This window comes from Electrona antarctica, assembly GCF_951216825.1.
Source record: "Electrona antarctica genome assembly, chromosome: 14".
Lineage (NCBI taxonomy): Eukaryota > Metazoa > Chordata > Actinopteri > Myctophiformes > Myctophidae > Electrona > Electrona antarctica.
Genome location: NC_136795.1, coordinates 18,250,514 through 18,273,261, shown reverse-complemented (window position 1 = coordinate 18,273,261; position 22,748 = coordinate 18,250,514). Strand labels below are relative to the sequence as shown.

Below are 22,748 nucleotides of genomic sequence, written 5' to 3'. Positions count from 1 at the left end.
CGAAACTTCCAGACCCACAGGAACACGCCCAGGGTGCCGGCCCCGGGCCGTCCCGCATCCAAAACGGTCGAGAAATGACAGAGTTACCGTGTGGGGGTCCCCAGGGGTCGCCGGGGGGTCCCCGGAACATCCAGACCCCCAGGAACGTGTCCATGGGGCCGTTTCCGGTGAGCCGCCAAAACGGTTGAGAAATGACAGAGTTACCGTGTGGGGGTCCCCAGGGGGTCCCTCTACTGTACTGTCACTGTACTGTATTGTCACACCCGAAATCATCATATACAGTTAATATGTGTGTGTGTGTGTTAGGCTGCGCAACAGTGACACTTTGTTGTGAAAACCAACCAAACGCTATTTTCGTGCTCGGACAGACCCAGCCAGCCTGCCAGCCAGCCACCCACCCACGGACACACAAAGCTCCTTAATGAAGTGGTTGCACCACTTAATAAAAATGATTGATTGCAATGATATTGCATTGTATTTGGCTGTATTTGGCACCTGTGATCAGAACAATCTACAAAAGATTCTGCTCCCCACCAAAGCAGAGCCGCTAAAAGACAGTTATTGCAAAATTATGAACGCTTGCAAATGCTTGCAAACAGTAATAACTGTAGATAGCAACGTTTAAAGCCCAAACCGCACCAATGATTTGCACACAACTCCTTGCAACATGAAACTAGGTGCAACTCCTTGCAACCATTATCCCCAATGCCCAATGGCTGTTGCAAGGAGTTGCATTGGTGTGGTTGACCCAAAAAAACTGTGTTGTTGCAAGGAGTTGCGACTAGTTGCAAGGAGTTGCCACTGGTGTGATTTGGGCTTAAGACTTCACTTAATTCTGACATTATTGGCTATTTTATGTTTTAACAGTTTTGTAGGTGCCACGCGGGCTGACATCGCGAAATACGCTAAATCCATCTTGTATTGTAGTAGTATAAGCAATATGACAATGTAATTAACATTATTATGTTTGTTTAAAAAACAGAGCTGTGTACCAAGATTCGTTGGGAAGCGGCTTCCGTTGTTCTGGTACTGCATGTTGTGTTATAGTGCAACATGTATTTATTACAGCAGCTTGTGGCTGTAGTTGTACACATCAAAGCGAGAGTACTTACAGTGGGTTGTTCACAAAGCATTAACATACCCAAAGCCCAAACACTCGCTGTTTTTTTTTTTTTAAATAGTTTTTATTAGGCTTTTTGTATTATGACATAACTTAAGAAAATAATTGACAGATAATGAGTAATTAAGTGACATACAATACATAATAAAAAAGGTACATAAATGTGATAAAGAAAAAACAAAACAGTTAAACATTGACAAATGTGAACAGACAAACAAAATAAAGACAACAGGACAGACACTCTTGCTCTCAAACTCTCCCGACCCGACATTCTTCTTTTTAAATGAGAAAATAAAATAAGAAAAAACACTCAGTTCCTTTCTCCCCTTTTTTCCTCTTTCCAATTTTTTATTTTGTTATCTATTGTGTAGGAGGGGTCAGCGTGCACCTATTGAAATAGTCAATGAAGGGTTGCCATGTCTGGTAAAATCTATCTTCACTCCCTCTCAATTCAAACTTTATCTTTTCCAATTGCAAATAGTGCATAACCTCTTTCATAAGTGTAGTGTGAGTCGGAACATGTGCTTGCTTCCAGTTCAACAGTATCAGTCTGCGAGCCAGTAGAGTCACATATTTTACCATGTTATATTGGAAAGTAGACAATTTGACCCCGGGGCTTTTAACTCCTAGAACTGCTGTCAGTGGATCCGGGTCAAAAGGTCTTCCAACAATGTCAGATAGTGATTTAAATATACTTTGCCAATATGATGTTAGTTTAGTGCAGTGCCAGAACATATGCGCCAGAGTGGCCGGCGACTGGCCACATCTGTCGCAGGCTGGATTCACATTCGGATACATTCTGTTGAGTTTTTCCTTTGACAAATGTAACCTGTGTAATATTTTAAATTGTATAAGACCATGCCTGGCGCATACTGAAGAAGAGTGCACTAATTTTTGAGATGTAGACCATTGCTCGTCAGTGATAGATATTCCTAAATCGTTTTCCCAAGCAGTTTTTAAATAATCCAAGGAGGCATTACTATCTAAACATGAGAGAGAATTATAAATAATAGAAACACCTCCTTTGACCAATGGGTCAGGTAGAAATATAGATTCCATTGATGAGTTGGTAGGTATGTTTGGAAATGAAGCAGTGTGCTGTGTTAAAAAATGTCGTATCTGTAGAAATCTAAAAAAATGTGATTGGGGTAAATTAAATTTGCGTCGTATTTGTTCAAAGGTCGGAAATAACCCATCAATATAAAGATCTTTGAAGGAGTGAATACCATTTCTATGCCACACTTTAAACAATGAGTCAGAAAGGGAAGGTGAAAAAGCATGGTTAGCGACCAGTGGTGCGCGCACAGAACCCGGGTGCCAACCGAAATGCCTTCGTATTGAGAGCCAGATTTTGAGAGAATGCGAGACTATGGAATTCTTTGGCAACTTAGTATATTTTGAGGCCACTGGGGAAAAGATTAATGCTGACAACGATGTTGGGGGGCAACATTGACCTTCAATAAATGCCCACGTAGGCAATTGATCTTGGAGCCAAAATGAGAGCGCACGTAAATTACACGCCCAGTAATAGAGTTTGAAGTTAGGTAATCCCATTCCGCCCTCTGATTTAGGCCTCTGCAAAAAATCCTTCCTTATTCGGGGGTGTTTCTTATCCCAAATGAACTTGGAGATCATTTTATCTAGATTCTTAAAAAAAGTGTTGTTAACAAAAATTGGAATACATTGGAATAGAAACAGATATTTAGGGAGGACATTCATTTTAATTATATTAATTCGGCCGGCAAGTGAGATAGGAAGGTTCGACCATTTTGCAAAATCTTGTTCAGTACGTTCAAAAAGTTTTGTATGGTTTTGCTTGAACAAGTCATTAAGCGCTTTGGTTACCGTGATTCCTAAATACCGAAAGCTGGTTGTAACATTAAATGGATGGGAGCCGAAAGTTTGATTGCCTTGTGTATTGATAGGAAATAAAACGCTTTTGGAAACGTTGACCTTATACCCTGAAACCCTGCCAAAACTTTCTAAGGTGGACATGATACTAGGAATAGATGTGGAAGGTTTGGATATGTATAATAATAAATCGTCAGCGTAAAGTGAAACTTTATGCTCTCTATCTCCTCTGAAGATACCAGTGTAGGTGTCTGAAGCACGCAACGCAATTGCAAGCGGCTCAATAGATAAGGCAAAGAGCAGTGGTGAGAGAGGGCAGCCTTGTCTGGTCGAGCGATTCAAAGGGAAGTTTTCAGACCTGTATCCGTTTGTATGTACAGAAGCTAATGGAGAAGCATAAAGTAGTTTAACCCAGGAAGTGAAGGTTGGACCAAACCCAAATTTCGACAGGGTCGAGAGGAGAAAATCCCACTCGACCCTATCAAAAGCCTTCTCCGCATCAAGAGACAACAGTATTTCCGTATCTTGGGGGGTTCTACTGGGAGAATATACAATGTCGAATAGGCGTCTAAGATTAAAAAATAGATGTCTATCTTTTATAAACCCTGTTTGATCAATATGTATCACAGTTGGGAGCACTTTTTCTAAGCGTGTAGCCAAAATTTTTGCTAAAATTTTAGCATCAACATTCAAAAGACTCAGGGGTCTGTATGAGCCTGGATTGAGCGGGTCTTTATCCTTTTTAAGTAGAACAGAAATGCTAGCTTGATAGAAAGTTGGTGGGAGGTGGCCGGCGTTGAGAGATTCACTAAACACTTGAAGTAAAAGGGGAGATATAAGTTCAGTAAATGACTTGTAAAATTCAGAGGTATAGCCATCGGGTCCTGGGGCTTTTGAGCACTGCATTTGAGAGATTGCCTGATGTATTTCATCTAAGGTAATAGCTCTTTCAAGTTGAACCTCATGTTCTTGACTAATGGAGGGTATATTTAAATTCTCTGAAAAAGTATCAATCAATTCAGAATCTCCCAGTGATTCCGAAGTATACAAATCTGAATAAAAGCGCTTAAATACATCATTAATGTCCTGCTGATTAATAGTAGTTTGGCCGGTGTTTGTATGGATCTCTGTAATTAATCTAGAAGCAGCTGATTCCCTAATTTGAAGTGCAAGTATTTTGCCCGCCTTATCCCCGTGTTCATAAAACCTATGGCGTGAACGTGTGATCAAATTAGTAGTCTCATTTGTGGATAGGAGATTGAATTTGGCTTGAGTCGAAACCCTTTCTCTGTATAATTCAGGAGAAGGAGATTCTGCATACTGTAGGTCTACTTCAAGTAATTTATCAGTCAGAGCTTTGCCTTGTACATTACGTAGACGGGAGATTAAAGCTTGTCGTGAAATAATCTGCCCCCGTAGATACGCTTTAAGTGCTTCCCATAGTGTACTTCTTGATACGTCGGGTGTGTCATTTGTGGAGAGATAGAACTGTATTTGGGATTTAATATCATCCACACATGCTTGTCTAGTTATTAGGGTGTTATCGAATCTCCAAGTCCTGGCCGTATGTCTGTTCTGAAATGCTAATTTGAGGACTAGGGGACTATGATCGGATATTACAATTGCTTCATACTCACAGTGTCTTACTGAGGGGAGAAGTTTTGAATCTATCAGGAAGTAATCCAATCTTGTGAAAGTGTGATGTACAGAAGAGAAAAACGAATATTTACGTTGGGCTGGATTTAAGAATCTCCATGGATCTGATAATTTAAATGTGTCCATGAATGTATTCACCATTTTAGCTGATTTAGTCAGAGTATAGGGTCTATGTGAAGATCTATCAAGCGTAGGATGAAGAATAAAATTCAGATCTCCACCTAAGATCAACTGGTGAGTGTCAAGGTCAGGCAAAGTAGCCAAAAAAGAAGATATAAATCGTTCATCGTCATGGTTAGGGGCGTAGACATTAGCCAGAACAATAGGACAATTATAAAGCTTTCCAGTAACTATAATATATCTACCGTGTAGGTCTTGGATAGTTTTATTTAGTATAAAAGGAATGTTCTTGTTTATAAGTATTGCCGTGCCCCTGGATTTGAAATTGAAATGGGAGTGAAATATTTGGCCTACCCAATTTCTTCGTAGGCGGTTATGATCCTGATTCCGTAAGTGAGTCTCCTGTAAAAAAGCAATATCTGTCCCCAACCTCTTTAAATGAGCCAATACATTGCCACGTTTCACCGCTCCATTCAGACCTCTACAGTTCCAAGTAGTGTATTGAACCAAGCTTTCCCCTCTTACAATATTAGAATTTGGAATAGAATTAGCCATTGTATAAACCAGGAATTGATAAAAAAAAAGGACTGAGTGCAAATGCTGACATCAATCTGAATTCGGAATAGGAGTGCAAGAGAACAAAAACAAAAACACAGGAACGCAAAAACACATTAACACAACAAACGGGAGAAATCCCAAAACCCTCCATGCCTGCCCTCAAATAGGAGGCACAGAAGAAAAAGCCTAAGCTAACCAGCTTTCTATGTCTAAGACACAAGCAGCTAAAGTGAAAATAGAGAAACAAAAAAAAACTACAATAGGGAGAACTTAGCTAACCGTCCCTTGTTATGTATAAAATAAAAATAAAAAGATACAATCTTATTCTGAACCAAAACAACCAGATGATCATTACACGCACAGCCACCCACCCGAACCCCGCATACTGTTATGGATAAGGCCCCCCAGAGAGAACAGCAGACAGGCAGGCCCACAGCGCGATGAGCCGCACCGCAGGCACGCCAATAAACCACGCCCAGGAGAGGCCTCCCCACCACAACCCTTTGTAAAACATATGAGGTCGGTGTAAGTGGCCAAACATGTGTATCTACATAGTGTATAAACCATATATAAACAATCAGGTACAAATCTATGTATTAAATGTAAACCATGGATATACTCATATACATAAAGAGACACACATTCACTCACACATCCACACACACCCGTATAAACATATCCCTGTACTGACACACGTGTATTAATATATAAATACAATGAAACGTTCAAATAAACAGAGGGGGATACAAACAAAGACAGACAATCTCACACATTCCACATTCAAACAGACAGACACAAACTACCATCAGTGCAACTTAGTTCACATAAACCAAGGAAAAACAAACCAATTTGTATATATATATATATGCATGAACACATACATTCGCAAGAAAAAAATAAAAAAAATAAATGAAATCCCTCGCCCCTAATTATAAAGTAACATCTTTTCCCACTTTTGTTTGCTCAAAAGTATTTTTTGTAAATAAAATCATCTTTTAAAACCATAATGTTGACAATAAAACGGGTCTAAAGAGGAATTTAAAGAACTTAAGGCAACCTCCACATACACAAAACAGCAGCAGTGGAGGCGGATCTCACTCAAATAACTATGGTTACTCGTAACCCAACGTCTCTCCCTCCCTCCCTCACTACATTACAAGCGACGTCCTTTTTGTCCCTCGAGGCGCACCGTAGGTTTCTAGCGTCATAGTAATACACAAAATGGCGGCCCCCATGGAGGCTGCACGACAACAACAGCAATAGCAAGAATGCTACTGCAATAGCACTAAACACAATAACAAATGCATCGCAGGTCGCGAACGCAGTGCTACGGTCACAGTGGTATACAAAAATAAATGGCGGCCTCCATGGTGACTACATGACAACAATAGCATTATTAGCAAAACTGCTACGCTAGTAATGTAAACCATAACCCCGTCTTTTAGACTACCACAATAAAATAAATAAATACAACAATTAAATAATAGATCAACAAAGCATAAGTAGAATTATTACGGTGTTTCCATGCATTCCAAGCATTAAAGGGATATAGTTCGTCTTAGTAGTAGCTTTCGCCAGATCTTTTTCACACAAACATTACCTTTTTTAAAGTGAGCGTGGACTTGTCATCGTTGTATCCATGTAGTAATAATAGTGGTGGGTGCGCAGACAGAATAATGTCCACGGGGAGAAAGCAAGTCTGTGTGAGCGTTGATTAATGTTTGGGGTGTATGTCCCGGCCAGCTACTCTTCTACAGTTTCCTCCTCGGCTGTATCAGCTACAGCAGGTTCCTCCTCGGCTGCAACAGCCGCCGTTGCCGCGGGTGCTATTTTCTTTTTGTAGAATTCTTCGGCTGCTTCAGGAGAGTTGAGGGAGTACCGGATCCCGTCCAATGTTATTATGAATCTGGCCGGGTGATATAAACTGTAATCTAGGCCCGGGAGACGGCGTTTAGCATCGCGCAACTTGGTTTTAATCGGGCCATACGTTGCGCGAAGCTTTGCAATCGCTTGGGGCACGTCTGGATGAATGAACACTGGAGATCCGTTGTAGCTTAGGCTGCCTTGTTTTTTGGACAGTTCGAGGATCTTCTCCTTGTCAGAGAAATAGTGAAGACGTAGTATCATGATGCGAGGTCTATCCTTCTTATCATTTGACTTTGCCCCTAGTCTGTGACAGCGGTCAACAACGATGGGGGTATGGAAGTTATCAACACCGAGCACCGTAGGGAAGAAGGTGGCTGCGAACCCAACCGGGTCACCGGCTTCAGCAAATTCAGCGATTCCGAATAATTTTAGGTTCTGTCTACGGCTTCTGCATTCTAAGTCCAAACATTTCTCCTGTAAGACTTTGTTCTCCTTTGCCATCGAGCCCAGTGATTGTTCCAGTACAGCAACACGGTCCATAGTATCACTCAGAGATCTCCCCATGTCTGACTGCTCCGAAGCTAACTCGGTGTTTTTGGAAGACAGCGAGGTGAGGTCGTTAGCTAGCTCCGAGCGAATGGAGGAAAATTCAGCCTTTGTCTCTGCACGGAGTGCTGTGATATCTTTTTTGATTTCTTGACGTATGGTTGCTATTTCAATTTTTATCTCACAGAGCACTGCCTCCCGAGACGACTGCAGCTCCGCTCTCAGTATAGCGAGGGAGAGAGGTTGTTTGTCGGGGTCCATTGCGTCGGGAGGGTTGGTCACGGGTGTAGTTTTAGGAAGCTGTGGTTTAGTTGACCTCAGTTCCATCTATTTGTACTTTAACCAGTTGCACGTGTAGTTTGACATAAAAGTGGCAGTTTTGGTCAAAACAAACTTGAATAAATGATAAAACTTAGACGGAGCACTTCACCATGCGGCTACTCCATCTGGGCGGAAGCGGAAGTCCTCGATCAACACTCGCTGTTTTAATCGTGATCCAGTGTCCGTAAAATATTATTACATTAAAAATTGCATGAATAAGCTTGTCTGTTAGTAGTGGAGGGTCGTGCATTGTAACCTATAGAAAATGTAACTGCCAGCAGTCTATGTTGGTCGCGAAATTAAAAGAACAGGATACAGTACAATACATCAACTAAGAGAAAATAACATCAAATAACAGGAAGGCACTGTCAAATCAAATCATGCATTTGATTTGTCTGTGCCTTCCTGTTACTTGACCTGTTCTGCTTCTTCTCCATTCTTTCTTTTTCTAACTCTTCCCACAAGAGCAAAGTTGATTGAATGCACAAAAAATAATTTCACCCACAGTTTTACACCTGTAATTAAGTGATGTGACAATAAAGTTAATTCTGATTCAGATTAAATTGCATTGAATGACAATTTAATCCCCAGCCGCCTACAGGAGGCGGCTGGGGAGATGGATGGAGCTTTAGGGTCTGCTTAAATAAACTGCATTTGAACCATTAGGAGGGTAGCCGTATGTGATTGGAGGGTACCATGTGCCAGATTGAACTACGATGCTCCATATTCCATATGGTGGACTGGATTCTGAGTATGCGGAGTATGCGCTGGCTGGGCCTAAGTGTTTTGTGTTTTGTAGAGCCGACTGGGTGTTGTACCAACATGATGCAGGCCAGTATGACCTGGGGGGAAGGCCAGGCACATCACTATGGTGTGTGTGTGTGTGTGTGTGTGTGTGTGTGTGTGTGTGTGTGTGTGTGTGTGTGTGTGTGTGTGTGTGTGTGTGTGTGAGCACACTGAGCAGTTCCTGTAACATGACCAACATGGTTGGGAGAGCTACTTTCACAAGGTAATCTATTACATCATAATACCAGCTCAGAATCATAATCAGATGGATTACTCATATCCACTATGATAATTCCACACTTACATTGTCTTTTACTCTCTGCATCTAATCCATAATAATCCAATTCAAAATTGCCGTGAACGTGATGTGGTGTTTGACAAACTGTATAGTAATTGTTAAACACAAGGGCCCTCATGCTAAAACAGAGCTGGACAGCGGCCGAACTTCCTGGAACGAGCTTCAAAAGTCAGCTCCTTGCCATCACTTGGTCAGTTCAGAGTGTTCAATGGTCCTTAAACACTTTTAAACTTGGAGTACAGTTGAATGTAGCCAATGTTACAGTAATAGACACAATCCAAATCCATTACAGATTGACAAGGAATGTGAATCAGAGTACAATTACAACATAAAATAACTTAGACAGTATCTAAAACAAGTCATTAAAACAAAATAACTTAATTAAAACAGGTGCATTCACGGTTAATAAAATATGCTGGTGATGAATTGTAGGTATTTTTGAGGGGCGCTAGCCCCTCCTAGACACAGGTTTAATGTTTGTCTTTAGTTCAATGTTTGTTTTGTAAACGCATTGACAATGAAGGGAAAATGTATGTCAGAATGTGTCATTTACGTCATATTTTCTCTTTATTGTTAATGGCGTTTAATGTTTGTGTTTGCACCGTTTGTTTTACATCACCATTACATCACTATGCATTATGTTGATTACAACATGAGATAGACTTTAATATATTAGCGCCCCTCACTTCACACGGGTGTGATTTTAGGTACACAGGTCAGCGTATACAATACAACCCACCCCCCCCCCAAACCTTAAAGGCCTTAACCCATTTAGGCCTGAGGCCGATTCTAAAAATCCTTCTAAATCCTGACCTATACGTTTTGGGGAAAACTTCAAATATTTATATAGCAGCATCACATTTTTGTAATTTTTGAATACTGTACATACTGTACAGAACCCCAAAATGGGCTCCCGGCCTGAAGGGGTAAAACACCAAAAGGGGTTCCCGACTTCCCGCCCAGAATGGGATCCCCCACCACCATTATGGAATATAACACTGTTGTGAGAAAAGCCCATCCTACCTGTGGATTCATCTGCGGCCAGGATGCCCCTTCCATTGGCTACGATCTTCTGAGCAATGTCACTGAGCTCCTTCTTCTGCTCAGTGGACAGGAAAGGGTAGGCGTGAGGCATCTTGATTCTGGAGAGAGAGAGAGGGGGGGGGTGATTGATGGTGATGGTACCGTACAGTCCTATCAAAGGGAATTTAACACGATAATCCCATGCAAAATAAGGGTCTGATGGCTTCATGCACATCTTCAGTCAGCACTGCAATATTTGCATAAGACACCGTTATGACACAGACACACCGCACATGACTGGAGTCTGGACTGGACAGTTAACTGCCTGTTGCATCATAGGCTCAAAACAGAGAGATCCTTCTATTTTGGCTAAAAACAATATAATAATAGTTGACTTTAGGGGAGAGTCTATCCATCTCAACCCAGTAGTTTTCCACCAGCATCATATCATGTTTGGCTTTGGCTCTCATGGATGGAGATTGAATGGAGTACAAAATGTCCTCTATCAGGTGCGTGATTTATTTATTTTATTCGCGCAGCGTTTCATAGAGCTTCAAGAAGCGCGTTATATTATATTAATATGAACTATTATGTCGGCACTTCCGCGTTTGTTATTTAGCATCTGAATGACCTTGTAGTGCACTGGACAGTCTGGGAGCGGTAGGCACCGGATAGAGGTCGGCCCGTCGTTTATATACTGTGTAGTACGACGGCGTCGCTCCCTGAAAAGGAACAGATCTACAATAATACACCAACGCGTCGCATTGTAAATCTTTTCCTTTTTTGGTAAGCGACACACCCACCCTTGTGCGATGTACTCAAGTTCTGTTCGGGTTTTTTTTTTTTACGTGACGGTCCACCCTTCACTCAAACTTAGTTATTTATGCAATGTATTGTATCTTCTCGGCGTAACTAAATTATATTATTAACCAACATGTCAATCATGTCTAAATAATGGGCCTTCGTCTTATTGTCATATAATATAGCCTGTTAAAGCCTACTCTATACAAGTATATATTCAAAGTCGTTCTAAACCTATAGGCTATAGAACTATTCATATATTTGGGTTCGTAGTTACGAGATGACAATAACATAAACTTACCAAATTCGTGTCACGGAACAAGCAGGCGATGCAAGAGGAGGAAGGGAATCTGTTGCGTCCTGTTGCAAATGTCAGAGAACGAAGAGAGGATGGACGCTGTTGTAAATGATGCCAAACTATAGAGGGACAGCACTGTCACTCCACCAATCAGAACGCACCTATCCACGCGATCGACGCGCCGCGTCCTCCAATTACAGATGTTCATTCGGTTTCGTTCAAGCGGTTGGTCAAGCTGCCAGTGAAGGGCGTGCCCGGCGTGTCGTGACGCCTGGAATAGGGCGTTGTCCAATCCAACGGGGTGGAAACAGTGTGTGTGTGATGCTGCTGCTGTACGTGACCACCCTCACATTTACCATGCGTGTTCCATACGTGCCTCTGGTGATGATGCGAATCATGCGATGCAGTGCAGTGCAGGGACTGCAGCAGAACCCTGCGGTTGGTTCTGCACAGTCATCATCATCACTGATCGTTCTGTCGTTCATGACTCACATGATGTTTATTATGTCAGTGGTTCTCAAACTCTTTGATTTAAACGAGGAACCCCAGTTTGATAGCATATTTTAAGCCACTGACCATGCAGTGACCATTTTAAGTCAGTGGTCTCTGGGACTACAATAGCCTACTGTATACCCAGGGGTGTAGGGGTGTTCTCTCACGCTTAAAATTATTTTTGGGAAAAAATATGTTTTTTTACTTGTCAATTACTTTTATGGATACGATTAAGCATTGTAAACCCTGTTTCTAAATAGGCTATATACACGCCTGCGTGTTTTATAGTGTGTGTCTGCGCGTTGCGCACGTGCGCGATCACATGCACGCGCACATGTCTTATGGGGCATCCCCCAACTTCAAAAAGTAGCACTACAACACTGCCTATAACCTCCAGAATCCGGACTCTGGGAGTGGACAAATGTGTCCACTCTCAGAGTTGCAGGATCAAAATGTCCCCGGACCCTACTTTGAGAACCAAATGTTATGTAAATTCTATTTATTTATTTTACAACATAGCCTAAATTGTAATAATTCTTGGGGACATTTTGTGAACCACTGCATGTTGCAGTTTAAAGGCCTGCAGCAGTTAATCTGCCCCAGGCCTACTGTACATGATGATTACATCATCATTATCTGACATCCTAATAGCCCAGTGTATATCATCCTCCCTTCAGGGGATATCTGTGCTTGAAACAGCAATGTTATCATCATTAATAGTTTCGTCCCCTCAGTGCAAGATGTTATTTAACAAATAAAACAGTTATAAAACAGTGCCAAAATTGTGCCACATTCAGCCAATTCAATAGTGTGCTTTGTGCCAGACAAGGCATCCAGAGACTGTGACCTTCCCTAGTTGCATTCAGCCCACACGTCACAGCTCTGCATATACCCATGCCCATGGGGACGGATGATGCTTTTTATTCCCAGACTGAGGAAAGGAGAGAAGGGTATATGAGGCAGAGATACAAATACAAAGGAAAGAGAATAGTGAGAGAGGGATGGATGGAGTTATGGATGGATGGATTACAGAACATACAGTATCTCTCTCACTCTCTATGGGTCTCACACACACACACACACACACACACACACACACACACACACACACACACACACAAATATGACAGCTTCAGGTGATATGAATCTGCCTATAGATAAGTGAAGTGGTCCACATTTTCTAATCTCGTATTGTCGATGGATATGGGGGTTGGGGGTAGGACGGGAGCAACGGACGGACGGAAGGACACACGGACGGACACACACACACACACGGACGGACACACACACGGACGGAGTGCAAAACATACTCTCTCACCATGCCTTCGGCCTGGTGGAGACAATAACCACACCAAGCTGCTTGTATGCCTTGGTGAAGCCATTCACGATGCAGGCCACAAGGGCATTGTCATCAGCATACTGCAACTTCATGATGGATATGGTGGTGCTTTCACCTTTAGCCCTGAATCTGCTCTGATGTTTAGAAGTTGCCCATTGGTTCTGTATGTCAATGGTTCTCAAAGTGGGATCCAGCAGGGACCCTCAGGGTTCCTTGAGGGTGTTCCAAATGGAGAGTGCATATGGAACCAACCAAATTTAGTTCCATCTGTACACTCCCAGAATTATGGTATGAGTTCAATTAAAACATTTACAAAACACTGCTGTATATCATTTTTTACTCTTTGGGGCAAGTGTCTACCTGCGAGATGGAGAACAAGGTACTTAGGAGCAATGACACAGCACTCCACTGCTTGACTCCAGTGCTCTTCTCTACTGCCACTGACTGGCTGACATGTCATGCAGCATGCTCAGTCTCAGTGTCCAAATGTATTTGTCTGGGCAGCCAATTTTTGCCAGAACCAGCAGCCAGAGGGCCTGATGGTTTACTGAGTCGCTCGCTCGCACGCACACACACACACACACACACACACACACACACACACCTTTTTATCATGATATCTCTGCTCTCTATCACATGTCAGTATCCGGATGTATCGGTCTGCACAACCAATTTTTGCCAGAAACGGATGAATCTCACACACTCACTCACTCTCACACACACCGGATGAATCTCTCACACACACACACACACACACACACACACAATGATAAAAAGGACTCTACTCCCAGAAGAGTATGAATGCACCATATTTGTCTGTCATAAAGATGTTAGAGATCTCATAACACCTGTCTAAAACAGGTAGTAAAAACTAGGCAGGCATTCCCCAACCTTTTCTCATTGGCTCTAGTGGAAAGATGTAATATGAGATGATGTGGTTGAGCAACAGACTATACACAGATATATTCCATTTGGTTACAGACTCTCAGGGTAAAATTAACAGTGTGCTCTTCCATTTGTGATCTTTGCCATATAATTACAGGCCAAACTGCACACAACACAGTCCTGTTCTTTAGCTTGACTTACTGGCTTTGAAGTTTGATCTCACACAACCACACAGACAAGTCAAGTTCATCTGTATTCATCAGTCTCAAAGGGACTTTACAGGCCCACAAGGAAACAAAATTCCACCCACTCAAACACACACACACACACATTATTGTCCTCAAATGTGGCCGAGATCAGGAACTTCCTTTGTTTGAAAATCTCTCTCTCGCCTGTGCGCTCCCTTCTTACACATACATGTTTGTCATGCCTAAGGATGTAGACATGAGTTGTTTGACTGGACCATTGCTTTTGTAAACCTGCTATGGTGTGACAGAGAGGGCATGATGTGCCAAAAAGGGCATATTTTCCAAATACCAGCAGCAACACGATAAACGCAACACGACAGACACCTTGTGACTGCTCACTGGCTGATAATAATGCATTGTAGGAAACCACTCAATATTGATTTAGTGCATTGGTCAGGTGACAATTGTCACGTGTGATCACAATCTGCTGATAACTGTACTGTAGATAAAGCAAGAAGCAAGACAAAGAAAGGAATAAACAGACAACTTCTATAGCAGCTGAATAGTTTTGTAAACTAAAAAGTTAAACTTTTATTTCCGTTGTCACCTTTCAATAAATCAATGCGATATAAAGTTAAAAAAGGCAATACATTTGAGTTCTACAGTTCTAGGTTTTGCAAGGTAAAAAAAAAGTTGCTTATAACAGTGAAGCAAGTGGTAAAAGTACACAAAAAGGAACTAAACTATGACACAGTCAGAACATTAGACCATGGTCAATAGCTCAGTCCAGAGCTTAATAGATTTGGTGACAGAACTGATGGAAAAATACCCATATAACGCACTGCAGATCAACATCATCAATAATTCACTTATAAGAGACGTCACTTGGCTCTAAACATGGCACACATAAGGCTGCAGAGGACTACTCATTGTAAGTCAAATAATATATCCCTTAACCACTTATGCCCTTTTTGAAATTGCCGATCTGAAATTGCCGATCTGACACGATAATATTTTTTTTTACCCACAATGACATGCCTAAAATAGATTGAAAGTGGCTAAAACAGTAAAATAGACAATCTCACATTCAGTATTGCATGTAAACTTCAGTATAAAATCATCTTGACTTGAGCTTCGCCCTGACTCATGGTGCTGTAGTCACTCCGTCTGTCAGGGTTCTCTCTATTCTGTGGTTCTCAATGGGATGTGACATTTCAGCTCATTATGAAGTCATGACCTCCATAATATTCAATTAAAGTCCCATATTAAAGTTGTTCTTTGCCCTCAGTCCTCTCAGAAAAATCTCACAAACAACTTTTAAGCACATGTGCTATGAATGATTATCAATAATCATACAAGCTATATGATACAATCTGTTTGATGTGACTAACACGGTAACAAGATTTTGTGGTTAGAAATATCTCACGGTGGTGCTAAGAACAAAGTGCTATTACCCTCCCCCTGATACAGTATGTCACATACAGTAGATCTGATACATGATTAACACTACTAAACATACACTAATAGTGCAATTTAAGTGTAATCACTTCCAACCTGACGGACGCCCCTAAAATGTATAACATTTTAATTCCTAGGACGTCTGGAGACGCCTTTGGGCACAAATTCATACACAGGCCTGTGTCAGTCAGACACACCCATTATTTTTAGGATTTACTCTTAAATTCAGTTATGAGTTCATTTCAGGCTTAAGACATTTCATGAATACAGCACAGAATCATGCAGTTAATTGTTGAATATTATCAGTCTATAGAAACAATAATAATTTCCATACTGAAAATTACCCTTTCCGTCTATTTCAGACATTCTCTGTGTTCCTACAATCCCCACGCAGGCAAGCACCAACCTGATGTATATTCTCTGAAGTCACACTCACTATTTTTCAGAACAGATACTAGCACAAGTTGTGTGTGTGTGTGTGTGTGTGTGTGTGTGTGTGTGTGTGTGTGTGTGTGTGTGTGTGTGCTGTGCAGCACCTCCAGCTCGGTCGGGCCGGGTGTTCATATGAGCACGTGACGCCTATAGGTTAGTCGAGGGGTGCTTTCTCTGCATGTGCAACGTCCTTCCGGTGATATTCCTCACTGGCAGGTGAAAAGAAGCAGAAGGCATACAGAAGTGGAGTATAACCCCACTTCTCTTGCAATATATAGTCCTATCTGATCTTGATCTCAAAACAGAGGCAGTTGAAGGACTCACACTCCGGAGGTTGGCAGGTGCAGGCACAGTCCCACCTGGGACACTGTGGAGAAAAGAAATGGAACAGTTGGACACAAAAGGGCACAAAAGCTCATCGAGGTCTCACAGTTCTGCACGTAAACGTGTTACAAATTGCTGTACTCAGCTCTTTAAAGAGAGACGTATCCATTCTGCTGTGTCCAATCAATGCCAACACAATGAAATACTGCAGGCTACTTGAGAGCACTATAGTGGTGACTGTTGGCCTGGTTTGTACGGGGCATGACAAATAATGAAAATTACCAGTGAGTATTTAGCATCAAAACCCTTCAAATAGTTGATGTTTAATTCATACAGGTGATTCTTTAATTCACTGTGAAGCATCGACCTCATTCTGAATACAAATTGTATGAAGAACAACAACAATCACTTTTCATGTGCATGTACTCACAAACAGTTTGAAAACATAATCTCAGGCCTATAAATTCATCAGCGCTGGAAGGGGGGTGCGGAGGGTGCGCCAGCACCCCCTGCTGGTGGAGAGGAGGATTTTTTGACATGTGTATCAGAGCATGCAGAGTGAGTGAGTTGACAGATACACAACAACATGACAGACGCTAAACGTATTGTAGTTTTACTTTCACCTGCACCAAGTGGTTTAAAGAAATCTAACCCAAACAACAACACAATAAGAGTCACATACTGTTATTATGATTAACTCGGTTACTCGGATGAGGAGGTGGAAATAACAACAACGACAACTAATAGTAAGTATAACAGGTGTGTGTGTGTTAGAGATGTTTGTCGAGTGTTTGTGTTGGAACGCTCAGTGCGGCCGCACAGTTCATATACAGCTCCTACCAGAGAGATATGGAGAGTGGAGACACTACACTGCTGTGTGCGCGTGTGTATACGAGTCTCTCTCTCTCTCTCGTGTACATGATGCTGCGGTGCTAGGTCCTAAATAAGTCATTATTAGGCCAATTATACCCGAATAAGACCCGAAGATTTGCGCGGCCGAGCGTATAAATACCTTCCAGCGCCCCTGTATAAATTGCACGTGGAACCAATTTAGAATTTGGTCCCTCCCTGTCTCTCATGTCTTTCTCCCTGCACTTGGATTCCTGTCTCTACATTGTCCTATCTGGAATAAAGCATAAAAAGCCAAAAATAAATACATATAAAAATAATTCTCCTACTTTTAGTCCCAGTCCTGCATTTCGCAGCCCTCAGAATAAATCATACCAAATAATACAGTAACTTTTTCGCTATAGATGATTGTTTGATTTGGGGATTTACTCACCGAAGGAGTGGGGTGTGTTTGGTCCAGGCATGAGCAGAGGTTTGGTAGCTGACAATCACACATTTCACCCCATGTCAAACACTGTTCACATGGGTTGATCTCTGGACAGCAGTCACCACACACACAGGAACAACGGTCCTGTGGAGCACAGGGAGGCATAACAGTTTGTTACTATGGCCTGGCGTTTAATCATTCAGAAACATATTCTTGGTATATCGTTACTTTAAGGCCTTAAGTAGTGCCTTAGTAGTAGTAACTGTAAAGGCCAAACCGCACCACTGATTCGCCACGCAACTCCTTGAAACCATTATCCCCAATGACAGTTGCAAGGAGTTGCAACTGGTGTGGTTTGGGCTTAAGGTTGAGTTTTACTTAATAGCACACTGCAGTAGCATGCTGCTGCTCTGTGAACTGATGATGACTACAAATAAAGAATGGATTGCTAAAGATGATTTTGCTGCGTAACATTGAACACACTCAAGGACCCATAAGACCGGAAAAGGCTATGCGTTCTTATACCCTTTAAAACCGGGAAAGCATCCGTGTCATTCTCCCGACCCCCAACGCACCTCGGCCCAATGCTCCTTCGAACCAATGCTCCGTCGGACCATAGTATGCCTCCCGTTGCCAAGTATATAGCAACAACAGGATGTTGTTTTGTTTTGTTTTGTTTTTGAATATACGATTTAGAAGGCGTTTTAAAAATTGGCCTCAGGTCTAAATAAATCAGGTCTTTCTTTTGGGTCCCCATGTTTTGTTTCCTACATTTTTCAATTATTTGTTTGAGTAATTTCATAAAAAAATTAAATAAAAATCTAAGAAATTCCATAAATTAGAAAACAACTTCCAAGAAGTAGTGAAAATAGACGATCTTGTAGATCTGCTGTTTTCACTAGTTTGGGTCCCGGGGCAAACGTCTAATTCATTTTTGGGGTCTTGACTTGAGCTAAAATGTTTGGGAAGCACTTGGGAGGACAGCAGCACTGAGTACTGACTGCATAGAGTACAAACCCTGAGGCAATGATAGAGCCACAGCACCATCCCGAGGACAATCATGTAAAGACCCACAGCGATCATCAGCACGCCGGGAAGAGGGAGAGCGAGCTCCCACACAGGCAACACCTGACGACCAGAACATAAACAAAGACGTTTCACTGAGGCGCAGACAGAAATACGTTGTTGCAGCCACAATGACCTGTGCAACTGAAAGATCTCACCCACCATAGTTTCTGCCTTAGAGGTCACCATCAAAGGGTTCACATCTCTTGGGACGTCCTGGGAGGGAGGGACCGAGGCCGTTGTTACATATCTGGAGACAGCATCTCTTATAGAGGTGAGCTTCAGTGATACTTCATCATAAGCAGCTTGTTATGGTCACTCTCTGTTGGTTTGATAGATAGATAGATAGATAGATAGATAGATAGATAGATAGATAGATAGATAGATAGATAGATAGATAGATAGATAGATAGATAGATAACTTTAGTGGCAGTTTAAGAAAATTACATCATTTTAAAAAACGCCAAATGGACTTAGACACAAAGAAGCCTTCGCTTGTTTTCATTGTGGTCCACTTTGTAACATGAAATGAAATAAAATGAAATGATTACTATATTTACCCAGGGTATCTGGGCTAAGCTCAAGAACTTGTTTCCAGCCAGGCCCTGCTCATAGAACACATTTCATCGTAGTGGTTCAATGCCTTGTTCAAGGGCACTTCAGCGGTGGTAATTTTAACGTGTCGGACAGCTGATTCGAACTGGCGACCTTCCGGTATCAAGACCGCTCCGCTATCCGTTCGGCCACCGCTGCCTGAAACTATACACAAACAAAACAACCATGAAACATATAACAAATAATCCTTATATATAAGGCTGGGAGCTATATACATAGGACAAGAGGTACCCTGAGAGAACAGTCCAGAGCAAATGTGAATTCTTCAAGTTAGCCTACTGATAATCTATGCTCTCTGACTGCATGCTTGCCAGGGTTATTATAGTTCTAAATCTAAAATGGTGGGAAACAAATAAACATAGAATTCCATATAAAAATCCTTTTCAGCTTCTAATAAACCTGCAGTTTACTTTCAATTACAAATAAAACGATTATTAGTGAACAATAGTCAATAGATTATTAGTAAACTAAACACCAACACCAAACAAACAAATATAGCCTACTAATATTTCAATACTATAATAACTCGCTTGCAAATAGGTAAATAACTTCTAGCTATCTTTGCAGCCAACGTGTATTTTGTTGTAGTAAAAGGCAAACATTCGAAGACTTATTATAGTAGGCTAGTTAACTTGTAACCAGAATAACAAAATTAACAATGTGATGTGACTAATGTCTCTCTCCAGAGACTAAGTTACCACGCACCGTCAATGTCGAAGTTGTAAGACTTGTTTCGTGGCAGTATGTTTCCCTTCTTTTCTTTTCTTTGTTTTCAATCTGGTATGTGTCGATCGAGGCAACAGCGACATTAGCTTGTTGGCTAATATGACCACTATGAAGCTGCAGGCTGCATACCCGTCTCAAAATGTTGAGCGTCTCCAGCATGTTGCTATAGGGACTGAAGACGGGACCCCGGAAGGCTCAAACTAGATGCAATCTTCTTTTGCCGCCACCGTAGTACACTAATCCACTAGGTCAGTTTATGACTAGGCTATAAGGATATTCATGTCATTATGCTGTAGGCATTATTAGCCCCATATGTGACCTCAGTCCCTACGCTCCGATCTTTATGGTGGATTGAAATATTTATTAACAGTTTGCAGAATTACAGTACATTTCAAGGACAACTCAATACAAAGACTGTTAACTGTGAGTGGACGACCCAATAAAGCATTAGGCTACACTTGTTTACAAGAAGGTCCACCTTGTTCAAATCATCAAAACATTTAGAGACATACAAATAGACACTTCTATATAGCCAAAAAAATAGAACAGGAATTCATCATAAAAGGGAAAAGAAACATATAGGCTACAGTGAGGGGAAAAGGGGGTGGGTGGTGTGGGGGGGGGGTTCAGATTTTACGGGGGCCAGTTTCGAATTGCAGCCATCCGTAGCTGCCCGTTGAGAGTGGTTTTGAAGGAGTCAAGGGATTTGCATGTCTTAATGACTGTTGGTAGGGCGTTCCACATTTTGGTGGCACAGGAGCGAAAATAATTTAGTCCCTTGTTTGTGCCGAATCTGGGTTGCACATGGTTTGTTGCACTCCCTCTGGTGTTGTGGGTGTGGACTTTAATGGATAAATTACTAATTAAGGTAATTAATAATGTTAATGAGGACTGTATTACTTTGATAGCAGAGCTGAAACTCCGGAACTATAAAAATACTTTTGAAAGAAATCAGAGTACAAATAAATACTCTAGGCAGAGAGCCTCTAACATGTAATTTGACCAAAAATGGTTATAAACCTTTTATATTATTAAGTTTAAGAATTAACTTTAACAGGAATACTTTTAAGGAGAATTATCAATATCTAAATGCTACCTTAAGCAGGACATACTCTTAGAAAAATACCTTTAAATACACAAAGATGAATAAGTTAATCCACAGCCATTCCAGCCTGTCAAAGTGGGCAGGGGTGAGGTGGGTTCGGGGGGTGAGGCCGAGCCTACGACCAGTTTGTTTTGGGAAGTCTGGAGCCTTGTTTTAAGGGCCTTTGAGGTGCTGTGGTACCAAGAGGTGCATGCATAGTCAAAGAAACCTTGTACGAGGGCTCCTGTTAGGGTCTTCAAGGTGTTTTTGTTGACCAGTGAGGAGATCCTGAATTCTTTGGTTTGATTACGTTGGTGGCCATTTTTAAAGATTAGCCTCCAGGATGGAACCTAGGTAGGTAATTTCATCTTTTTGTGTGATAATATTGTCACCCACTCTAACCAAGAAGCCATCACATTTACTCAAGTACTGTACTGTAATTTTGAGTGTTTCCAATTTCCAATACTTTTACTTCCACTCCACTACATCTCAGAGGCAAATATTGTACTTTTACTGTCTCCACCTTTATTTGAAAACTTTAGTTACAGTACTGCAGTACTTCATTTGTAGATTTGGATTATTAATACAAAACATACAGTAACCACTTCAGCACTATACATTTGAAAATGGCCGATCTACAAGTTCATAATTACTTGCGATGTGACACATTGTGAGCTTGTAGATCTGCTATTTTCAAAAGTTTATACATTTGAAAACTTGAAATTTAAACTTTATTTATATAGCACCTTTCAAAACAAGGTTCCAAAGTGCTGTACAGTACAAGGATAAAAAAAACAAAAAAACAAAAACAACATATAGCAAGTCACAAAAAAGAGCAGTTTGAAAACGAGAAACACAAAAGGTAAAGAAGACAAATAGCAGCAGTTGAATATGTACAATCACCTATAGAAAGGGTAAAAAACATTCTGTGTAAAGGTGAGTTTTTAAAAGTGACTTAAACACAGGCACAGATGGTGCTAGCACATTATGTAGACTTAGATAGTATTTTAAACAGACTTATAGCTTGTTATGTAGACAGCTCTAGAATTGCACTTTATGTAGTCATAGCACTTTATAGTACACATGTATAATATATTATATAGTATAGTATGTATAGTTTACATAGATACTCCACTGTTACGTTCTTAGTTTACGCATGATTCATGATAACTACTTTTTATACATGTGATGTATGCCATGCTTTTTGTTATTGCTTAATGTAAGTCGCTCTGGATTAAGAGCGTCTGCTAAATGCCTAAATTGTAAATTGTAAATTGCTAACCTTACATGCACCGGTAGAGCATTCCATAATCTAGGTGCCCGGGCGGCAAAGGCCCGATCACCTCTCGTCCTATAGGGACCTCAAGTAGAGCCTTATCCGATGATCTGAGGATGCGTTTAGATTTAGGTGGGGTCAGCATTTCAAGGATGTAGGTAGGGGCCATTTAGGGCTTTATATATATGTAATGAGTAAAATTTTGAAGTCGCATCTGGCACTCACAGCGCAGCGTCGCAAGTACAGGTGTAATATGTCCCGTTTCTTGGTGTTGGTAAGCAGTCGGGCAGCATAATTTTGGATTGAACTGTAGGCGGGATGTGATTTTCTTACTAAGGCCGGAG

At 41.3% G+C, this 22,748-nt stretch overlaps 2 protein-coding genes across 4 annotated transcripts in view; both read right to left on the bottom strand.

The window, feature by feature from the left end:
* Positions 1–11,380, bottom strand: part of LOC306936009 (fructose-bisphosphate aldolase A-like) — a 17,369-nt gene extending 5,989 nt beyond the window's left edge. The window contains exons 1-2 of the mRNA XM_079519416.1: positions 11,248–11,380; positions 10,146–10,264 (exon numbers count right to left, since the gene is read on the bottom strand). Of these exons, the coding sequence (XP_079375542.1) occupies positions 10,146–10,257 (112 nt within the window). The 5' untranslated portion in view covers positions 10,258–10,264; positions 11,248–11,380. The remainder of the gene's footprint in view (positions 1–10,145; positions 10,265–11,247) is intronic.
* Positions 11,381–14,720: 3,340 nt separating this feature from the next.
* LOC306936910 (uncharacterized protein) lies at positions 14,721–20,163 on the bottom strand. Of its 3 annotated transcripts, none has more exons than XM_079520572.1 (6): positions 20,024–20,163; positions 19,264–19,462; positions 18,866–19,025; positions 18,656–18,766; positions 17,645–17,782; positions 14,721–16,405 (listed from the first exon to the last, which is right to left on the bottom strand). In XM_079520572.1, the coding sequence occupies exons 3-6, from the start codon at positions 18,890–18,892 to the stop codon at positions 16,319–16,321; spliced, it is 363 nt and encodes a 120-aa protein (XP_079376698.1). In that variant the 5' UTR covers positions 18,893–19,025; positions 19,264–19,462; positions 20,024–20,163; the 3' UTR covers positions 14,721–16,318. The 3 variants fall into 3 exon arrangements, with proteins under 3 accessions (XP_079376698.1, XP_079376699.1, XP_079376700.1); XM_079520573.1 differs by having other exon boundaries at positions 19,264–19,456; XM_079520574.1 differs by lacking the exon at positions 19,264–19,462.
* Positions 20,164–22,748: the final 2,585 nt, after the last annotated feature.

Coding starts and splice junctions, on each gene's coding strand:
- LOC306936910 (XM_079520572.1), bottom strand. CDS start 18,892: ATGGTGACCTCTAAGGCAGAAACTATG. Junction 17,783..18,655: donor GGCTCTATCATTGCCTCAGG/GTTTGTACTCTA, acceptor TGTGCTCCACAG/GACCGTTGTTCCTGTGTGTG. Junction 16,406..17,644: donor AAACACACCCCACTCCTTCG/GTGAGTAAATCC, acceptor TTTTCTCCACAG/TGTCCCAGGTGGGACTGTGC.